General features: G+C 49.0%; 1 protein-coding gene across 1 annotated transcript in view; it reads left to right on the top strand.

Annotated features, from left to right (window-relative positions):
* me1 (malic enzyme 1, NADP(+)-dependent, cytosolic) overlaps positions 1 to 10,000 on the top strand; it is a 79,443-nt gene that overhangs the window by 19,644 nt on the left and 49,799 nt on the right. Inside the window, exon 2 of the mRNA XM_080540894.1 lies at positions 8,972 to 9,105. Coding sequence (XP_080397020.1) covers positions 8,972 to 9,105 — 134 coding nt within the window. The remainder of the gene's footprint in view (positions 1 to 8,971; positions 9,106 to 10,000) is intronic.

Below are 10,000 nucleotides of genomic sequence, written 5' to 3'. Positions count from 1 at the left end.
CAAAGGGGCGGCGGGGGGGGGATTGTAGTACCGCCAGGCCCGGGGAGGCGACTGCTGGACCCGACTGTGAACGCTGGCTCACACAGTCACCCGGCCCAGAGACCTGCCTGGTCACTTCTGGTGCCAGTTCTGTCTTTGTGAGCTGCACAAAAACAGACCCAGCTCTCTCTCTCTCTCTCTCTCTCAGTGGGACTCTCTGGACTCCTAATCCCGTCTGTGATAACTCTGCTCGCCCCATGTCCACAGAACGCCCCCCCCCCCCTCCTCCCCAGCCCCCTTGCCTAGCTCCAGGCCGGCCTCCAGGCCAGCTCTCAGCCCCACTGTTTTCACAGCGTCTAGACACACATGCCACGATTAATAAAACAAAAGGATGATGTGCTGCGCTGCTGGACAATAAGGAAGCAGTGAAGTGTGTGTTTCTGCTCTCTTCTTCGTTGATTCTGCAACCACTGACTGGGCAGACTTTGCAGCCTCTAGAGCAGAGAGTGTTGTTTAGGTGTGTGTGTGTGTGTGTACGCGGGCGTGTAGTTGTGCATGTGGGTGTGCGTGTGCGTGTGGGTTTGCGTGCGGGTGTGCATGCGTACGGGAGTGCGTGTGGTCTGTGTGTGGGTGTGTGTGCTCGCACACACAATGAACGAGTGGTTTGTATGAGTGGAGTGGTTTGTATCCATGCATGCGCTTGTGTCTCTGTGTTTATCAATATTGGATTTAAAGTGTGTGGGAACAAGAAGTGTGTGAGTCAGTCTCTCCCTCAGCTGTTGCCGAGTGGTTAACCCCAGCACAGGTCACGGAAACAGATGCAAACAGCTAAAGATACTTCCTATCACAGCTTGTTTCAACTTTGTTTCTGCTGACTCTCAATATTAGTCATCTTTGGAACCCTCTCTGGTTTTTCTAAATGTGCTAACCTTGCATTTTCAGGCATCTTTATTCAAGCGGAATACTGTTGTCCATATGGAGAGTTCTCCAGACAATATTACCCTTCATTCTTCATTCATCATTCATTCAGCTGTCTTGATGAGAAAGCAAACTCTTATTATTTGGTCTGGTCATTTGTGCCAGTCCAAATACAACCAATAAGATGTTAAAGGTCCAGCAGGTAGTTTTGTGTGTTACTTCCATCACTGGCCACACTTTATATCTGTATATATATGTTCTAATAGCATCAAACATGATGCATCAAATAATCTATATGTTCTAATAGCATCAAACATGAAATTGTCACGCAAAGGCCAGTATTTTATCGACACCAGATAAAAATTAAAAAGAAGCTTTGTTCGGACTAATACAGCACTCTTCACTGAACGTACTTCATTATGTCATCTCATTCCTCAATGGCTACCGATTTGTCAAGGCCATTTTAAGACGATTTTAAAGCTAAAAACAGACAGACTTGAGCTTTAAAGGCCTTCCCTGACTTGTACTGCATGGCGTGTGTGGTGTCGGTTCGAGGAGTGTGTGCGTGCGATAATGTAGAAAATGTGGCAGTAATAGGTGGGTGTTGCTGATGGCTGGTGGCAGACAGGGTTTACTGGAATAGGCCTAGCCTTCCTTCACTCCCTGTTTGGTCAGCTGGAGCGGGAGAGCTCTAGTCTTGAGTTCTGCACTGGGAATCCAAGCCAGCCAAGCCTGTGGAGTCTCTTACAGTGCATGCCTGGCAGGGGAGGCCGGTGTGAGGTAGGAATCGGAGGACGGGGCTCATTGTAATGCACGGAACGGAATGTGGAATGGTATGAAACATGTGTGTTCGACTCCTACCTTCCTCCGACTTCTACCTCCCGCAGCCTCCACTAACGCCAGGTCAGCTAAAAGCCTCAGCGTACTCAGAACCTGCCAGACTGTCACAACCCACTTGTCCTCAGTCATGTGATGATCTGATGTGCAAGGAGCCTTTTTGTGTAGACAAGTCCAGGGGCTCTCTGCCCTATGGGGGAACTACAGTAACCTGAATTAAAGTAACCCCCTTCATTTAGACCGTTGACAGATCTTCTTGAGTGTGTAGTGTACAGTACAACTGCTCCATACTGCTGAGGCCAGCGGGGTGGGGGTGGGGGGGGGGGGGTGACAGGGGGGTCAGGCTCAGTGTTCCTACTGTAATAAACGAAACATACTCTACTCCACCACCACTCTTCATTCAGACTCAGTAAAGAGCCATTTTGATACGGTTGATGGTTCTGCTGTACCCCACACAGCTAGGGGGAGGCACTGGAGACACAGAAGGGTCAGCTTGGCACTCTACACACTGACCTGGACTGTCAACACCGTGCCCATGTAGCGAGGGAACACTTCCATGGAGCCTCAGGGGGGGTCCGCTCAACACTCTACACCCTGGGCTGGACTGTCAACACCATGCCCATGTACAGAAGCTCATGGAGGGGAGATGTCGGTGGGGACAGAAGAAGGGGGTCAGCTCAGTGCTCTGAGTAAACTGACATTTTCCACCTCATAATCCATTCAGACACATTGAAGCTCTTGAATGTGTGTACTGCCCATATACAGCTGAGGGGGTCATCTGTGGATGACCAATCCCTCTCTCCCTCCCTCCCAGCTCCCTGGAGGAGCGGTGCTTTCTGAACACACACTCACACGGCAGTGAGGCTGTTTATGTGGCCCTCTGTCAGTAGAAGGCCTTGGGTCTTTGTCTCTGTGGCTCGGGTAACAGACTGGGCCTGAATTAGGGAAAGGGTCTGGATGGGCGAAAGTGTCTGTGTCATGCCTGGCCAAGGTCTCTCACAATGGGGTTCTTTCCTCCCAGAGAAGAGAGTCTTCCACCAGGCCTGCAGCAGCCCTGGGGAGAGAGGGAGAGAGGTGAGGAGGGAGAGAGAGAGAGAAAGAGGGAGAGGGACACACTTCCCCCTGTGGAAGACTAGCTCCCTATCTGTAGATCTCCCAGGCTGCTGCATGACATCACACCCCTGGTTGTTATGGTGGAGGGAGGGCTGTAAGGTATTGAGTTGGATAGGTGGACCCAGGTGCAGTGCATATAATGAGGTAGACAAAGCGGTAGACAATGAGGTAAACAAAGCGATTCAAATAATACAAGTTTCTTTACTTCAAGGTTTTGGTTCTGGTTACAAACACAGGATACAAAACATGAACTTGACACGAAAGCCAAATGGGAGAAAGCAACGTCTCCAAAACAGAAACAGTCGGTAAGTAAAGGCAGTGGGCAGAGGACAATCTGAAAACAAAGAAAAGAGAAAACAACGTCTCATTACTCAGACTCGAAATACCAAAGGCTTACTTCTCTCAGGTGAACGTACAAACGGTGCACACACTGTGAAGACTGGGTCGGGGGTGCAGGGGAGTGAGGGCATGAGAAGGCGTCGGTGAGCGTCAAACACAGGTGCAGGTAATAAGTCCATAATGAGTGAGTGAGACGGCACAGTGGGCAGCCAGAGGGAGACACCTAGGGGTCGCACTGGGAAATGCGACCCCCACCCGTAAAACAGAGAGCGTGCAGGAGCGAAGGTTGCGGTCGTGTTTCATGTGTCTTTGATGTGTGCGAGGGGGGGGTGTAATGTACTGTATGTGTCTGTACTGTATGAGTGAGTGTGTACATATACAAATGACAGTGTTGTTGAGTTAACCTTGAGCTTTTCAGCACAAAAAATTCTGACAATGTTAGAAAGCTTAGCTAAGTAAGAAAAAGGAGTGGAAAAAACAAATTGTCAGTTAATGTAGCGAATCGTGATAAGAGCTTTCCAATCGGCCGGAGATTGCCAAGTGATGCTGAAGTATTTAACTCTTTAGGGATGGAGGACCCACAAAATGATAGTGGTAAGCTGTCACTCTCCTCCCTGACCTTTCCGAGGCCTCTATTAGGAGGGAGGTGTGTGTGTGTGTGTGTGTGTGTGTGTGTGTGTTTGTGTGTGCGTGTGCGTGTGCGTGCGCGTGCACTTGTGACAGATGGAGATTACAAGGTTGAGGCAGCAGAAAGGTCTGTGGTGGAGTTCTTGAACCCTATACCTCTAGTCTAAACTGAAAAAACCCAAACACTCTCTCTTTGAACTTCCTGGGAAGAACGAAAGGCTTTTTATCAGTTAAGTAAAGACTGGAGACTTTCATCTTTTCGTGTTTCAGCCATCTGGTCGGCTAATTACCGGTTTCCTTTGGAGTGTGTGTCTTTTTTGGGCGGGCATAGCAGTGGCCCGAAACCAAAGAGTGGCACTGCCCCATGGGAAGATGACAGGTCTGGTTGCTTACTGCTGCTCCTGGAACATGGAACCTGCGGGCGCCGCACGTGTTGGCACAGGGCAAGGGCACGTCTGATGTGGTCAGGCGCATGTGGAAGCGTTCTAGTTTACACCACCAAGCCCAGCCCAGGCCACCCCAGGCCAGCCCAGCCCATGGCTCCCTAAGGGGAGGGAGCAAGTCGTGCACCATTACTTCAAAACCAGCAGGCAAGCAAACAAACAAGGGGGATCTGTGTATATGCATGTCCCCTTGAGTGTGTGTGTGTGTGTGTGTGTGTGTGTGTGTGTGCGTGTGTGTGCATGCGTGTGTGTGTGTGTGTGTGATCGTTACTAGTAGATCCTTATCCTGGCTTATGTTTGTTGTTCGTTATGTTTGAGCACAAACATTCATCCACAAAGAGCTGATGAATCTGTTCATTCAGGGATAATGAAAACCTCATCATTCACCCGTTTCATATTAGAATCTATAATCTTGGTATTGTTTCTTTTTCTTTGAAAGACCCAATATAGATTGGCTGACCAGAATTCAACCCCAGCTGAATAGTCAGCTCAGGAGAGCGCGTGTGCTGATGTGTAGACATGTGTTCCCATTTATTTATTTATTTTGAGTAAACAATCCCTGCTTCATGAAATCTCCCTCAAAATAACATGGAAATGTGTGTTTGACCCATGCCATCTCTCTCGCCAAAGTCCTTACTCAGCACCTCCTCTCAATCCCTCTTATCTCATCTCCCTCCATATGTTTACTCTTGGTTTCTTTCTTTCTTGACTGACTGACTGACTGACTGACTGACTGGCTTCAGTTACTGACTGACTGACTGGCTTCAGTTACTGACTGACTGACTGACTTTAGTCACTGATTGACTGACTGGCTTCAGTTACTGACTGACTGACTGACTGGCTTCAGTTACTGACTGACTTGACTGGGCAGGGTAGGAGGGGGTGACGCATGCCAGAGGACTGCCAAATCCATCCGCCGGTTCCCACGGTAACCCCTGCCAGAGGGCTGCAGACTGTGTTGCTCTTTCTGGCCTTCCAAGCATACTGTGGAACACAAACAAACACACACACACACACACACACACACACACACACACACACACAGAGACACACAAGTCCTTACCCAGCCATCCATGACCCCAATCAGAAGGGCCCTTCCGTACCCAGTGTACCCGCCCTGTCCGGCCAGGCTAGTTGCTCCATTGTCGGGGGACGTTAATTGGGTCTGTTGGGCTTGGTTCCATGGATGGTCTCCATTTCACATTATGACACTGGGAGTCTTTGAGCGCCCACAGGATCTGTGGGAGTCATTATTCTTAATGAGTTGGAGGCGCGCTCAGAGGTCGTGGTTCCTCTCACTCACTCAAAGAGGGCCTGATATTTACCACACAGGGCATGGGCACGTGTACCACACACACACACACACACACACACACACACACACACACACACACACACACACACTCACAGACATGCACAAGCACCCGACTGTCTCAGGGCAGTTTTTCTTTTTTGGGGGGGGAGGTTTGTTTTTGTGTGCGTCCGTGCGTGCGTGAGAGAATGTCCATGCCCAGCCGTGTGCTCCTCCACGCGTATCTGAAGCTTGATCTCATGTCATGGCACCATACTCCGTTTAGCGTGCCTCGATGTGTTTTTAAGGCCTTCATTCATTCCCCAATCCAGAGGCTACTCTCGTCTTTTTTTTTTTATATGGCTGTTGGTCAGCGACAGCAGACAGCTAGAGCAGGCCTGTATAACGGCCCAGTGGAGAACCCAGACCTCTGAGGAGAGGCAGCGTATGACGTCAACCACTGGCTCTTAAGAAAAATAGGGTTCCGATTCCTGAGGAAGGTAGTAATTCAAAGCTGGCTCTAGTCTATAGATGTCTGTTCCTGTCTATTTGAGATCATTTAAGTACAGGCTGAGTCAAGCCCTGGAGAAAGACACGACAGACGCAACGAGAAGGACCGGAGCTGCCGTGATTGGAATATAACAACCAATGTTCTTACCGCAGTAATAGTGAAAGGAATTGTACTGTGTCATCATTACAATTAGGCCTACATTCATGGAAGTGAGTTTGAGTGAGTGAGTGAGTGAGTGAGTGTGGCTGTGCGCGCGCGCGTGTGTGTGCGCGTGCGTCCGCAAGTGTGCATGTGTCCGCAAGTGTGTGAATGTGTCCCCCAAGTGTGTGTGTGTGTGTGTGTGTGTGTTTGTTTGCATGCCTGCATGAGTGTGTGTCTGTTTCTGTGGGTGTGCACTGTGCACATTCCTGTATGTGTGTTTAGCATAAGATGCATCTGATGCCAGAGGATGGCACATGAAAGCATCACTAACATTTCCACATGTCCAGCGTGGTCCTGCCGCAAGAGCGGTGGTGGTTGATCTACTGTACTGTACATACATCATAATAAAGACAGTATGGAAGACCACAGTGATGCATGAATGGGATAAGCTGTGGCCTGTGTATTGAAAGTGCTGATGGCCTCAGGACAGAAACAGAGAGAAGTGGTGATGTAGAATTCAGGGTCAATGAATCCCATGAGTCATGTGATTGAGATTTGGTCACTGTTGCAAATGAGGTGGTTAGGAAAACATTTGGGCTGCTCTTCAGCTGTGCTGAAGGGTGTGTGTGTGTGTGTGTGTGTGTTTTTTGTATGTCGTTTGCTCTCTGTGTGCGTGTGTTACGTTTGTGTGTGTGTGTGTATGAGCACATTTTGTTTGCTGTTTGCTCTTTGTGGTCTGTGTGTGTGTGTGTGGCCCAGTCATCAGCCTCTCATTCGGCAAAACAAATGCTCTGTCATTTTAAAATAATATATGCCAATATTTAAAGAAAATGTGTCCTGTGGTCAGACGACGTCACGAACACCACATTTTTATTGCCTTCTATGCTGTATGTTTTTATACTTCTCTTTTGCACTGTGCTCATTTAATCAAACACTTAAAAACCTCTTAACAAAACCAGATATAAAAGCGTCAGTTTCTCGAAAAACACTCTCTATATTTCGGCCAAGCACTCATGGGATGCCTTCCAGAACCTTCCAGAACCGAGAAGTTGTACCACAGCTGTGGTTCTGTCCCAGGATGAGAGTAACAGTAGCTGGCTTGTTGATGATGGACACGGTTCAGCTGACTTGTCTTTTATGAGAAGAACAAGCACAGCCAGATTGTCTGTCTCACACAGTCTCTCCCAGTCTCACACAGTCTCTCCCCGTTTCTCCCTGTCTCCCCCAGTTTCTCGCAGTCTCTCCCAGTCTCACAGAGTCTCTCCCAGTTTCTCACAGTCTCTCCCAGTCTCACACAGTCTCTCCCAGTCTCTCCCAGTCTCACACAGTCTCTCCCAGTTTCTCACAGTCTCTCCCAGTCTCACACAGTCTCTCCCAGTCTCTCCCAGTCTCACACAGTCTCTCCCAGTTTCTCACAGTCTCTCACAGTCTCATGGAGTCTCCCCCAGCCTCACACAGTCTCTCACAGTCTCTCGCAGTCTCACACAGTCTCTCCCAGTCAGGCTCTCCCAGTCTAACGCAGTCTCTCCCAGTCTGTCTCTCCCAGTCCCTTGCAGTCTCTTGCAGTCTCACACAGTCTCTCCCAGTCAGTTTCTCCCAGTCTCTCCCAGTCAATCTCTCCTAGTCTCACCCTCACTGATCCCTCTGTGAAACATTTACATTGCATGGAGGGCCCATATTGATATCTCAATTCTGATGACAGGGCCGGATTTATTATAATTCTAACGTTTTAAGCTTGCCTCACATTCACATTTCAATTCCCTCTAATAAGACATTCTAACCCAGTGTCTGGAGCCAGAGAAGGGTCTAGTATTAAGATATATATGCTTTTGACCCATATCTATCTTCATAGTCTAGCCTCTTGCCACGTGTTATTGGCAGGTTCAAAGGCTGAGTGTGTGAGGTCACAACCCTGACGTTAAACATGTGTGTGTTTATCCGGATCCTCTACGTCTATGGGCGGGGGTCACGGTAAAGGTCGAGGGTGTTGGCTGAGCAGGCAGGCTCCGACAGGGTCTGGCCCCACAGCTCTGCGTGTGTTGTGACAGAGTTGTACACATCACGCCAGTGTGTCAGTAGACAGTGGCCCCCTCGAAACACCCATCCACCAATGGGTTTAATCTCTGAGGAGAGACCCCCACCCAAAGCAAACAGTGAGTCAGGAATCTATACTACTCACTCAAGTACAGCATTCTTGCACAGGAAGGATGAAGATGTGCGTGTTTCGAGCCTGAATCTGAAGGCCGTAGTTGGGTTGTGGAGGAGACATTGTAAGTAGGTAATGAGAGAGGCCTATTTGGGGTTTTCCGTTATAAAGCACTGCTGTCTTTGGATGATGCCGTGGGCTTGAAATATATGCATACCATTCCACAGACACCCTCTCTAGAGAGTCCATCCGTTCTAATAAAGAATGTTACAGCCGAAACAACATCAAAAACACACCATCCAAGCAAAACAAATAAAAATGCTGGGGTGTGGAGCTCAGAGCACAGGGCAAGGTTAAGCACATCCTTTCTCTTTCACTAGTCTTTTTAGAGGTTAGCCAAAGTGGCCTTGATAATGTGGTGTGTGGGATGACGGTGCAACAGCTGTCCTTGTCTCTCTGTGCTTCTCCTGTAATAGTGGTCCGTGGTGTAGAGTCTAACATCTGTCCTGTGTGTGTGTGTCTGTGTGTCTGTGTCTGTGTGTGCGTCTGTGTCTGTGTGTGCGCGTGTGTCTGTGTCTGTGTGTGTGTGCATGTGTCTGTGCGTGTGCGTGTGTGTGTGCGCGCAGGGCATGGCTTTTTCCATGGAGGAGCGCCTCCAGCTGGGGATCCATGGCCTGCTGCCCCCCTGCTTCATTAGCCAGGACGTCCAGCTGCTCAGGGTCCTCAAGAACTATGACATCAAGAAGGACGACCTGGACCGGTGAGGCTGACACACACACACACACACACACACACACACACACACACACACACACTCACGAACACCTGCAGACACACACACACACACACACACACACAGACACACACAGACACTCACAAACACCTGCAGACACACACACAGACACACCCACAGACACATACACACACACCTGCAGACACTCACAAACACACACACAGAAGTGCATACACACACACACACACACCTGCAGACACTCACAAACACACACACAGAAGTGCATACACACACACACACACACACACACACACACACACACACACACACAGGGATCCCAGGGAGAGCCCAGCCGCAGTCCTCAGGCAGAGAGAGAGAGAGATCATACATCTGGAAGCCTTGAAAGAAAGTGAGAGGATTACTGATCGCTCCTCTGAGCTCCTCATGTATCCCCATAAAGCCCGACTGTTTACTGAACAAATCTCTGCTGCTTTTTACTCTCATCTCCTTTTCTCCTATTCGTCCTTGTCCTCCTCCGATCCTCCTCCTCACCGCGGCACATGCAGTACCACATCCGCTGTAGGAGAGCATTTGATATCATCTCCTCTCACTTATTTCATTAGAGGAGTTAAAGGGCCTTGTATTCTGTAATGTAAATGACTCATCCTCGCATCTGAGTCTAGACACTTTGATCAGTTCACTCAGACAGTAGATACTCTACCATATGCCTTTAGTTAGATCTTTTGAAGTCATATCACTGAAGTTAACCTGTTGTATCTGTGAATCATGCTGTGAATTATGGACTGAGTGGCCATTCTCCCTCTTTAAAACTCCCTCGACATCCATGTATCTTCTCTTCTTTTAGTCTCACCGACATGTAATGTAAGCCCTGGACCGCACACTGCCAAGATCGGGAGATGAG

Source organism: Nansenia antarctica (assembly GCF_963989245.1).
Source record: "Nansenia antarctica genome assembly, chromosome: 10".
NCBI lineage: Eukaryota > Metazoa > Chordata > Actinopteri > Argentiniformes > Microstomatidae > Nansenia > Nansenia antarctica.
The sequence above is the reverse complement of the archived record's forward strand: the minus strand, read 5'-3'. Positions and strand labels throughout refer to the sequence as shown.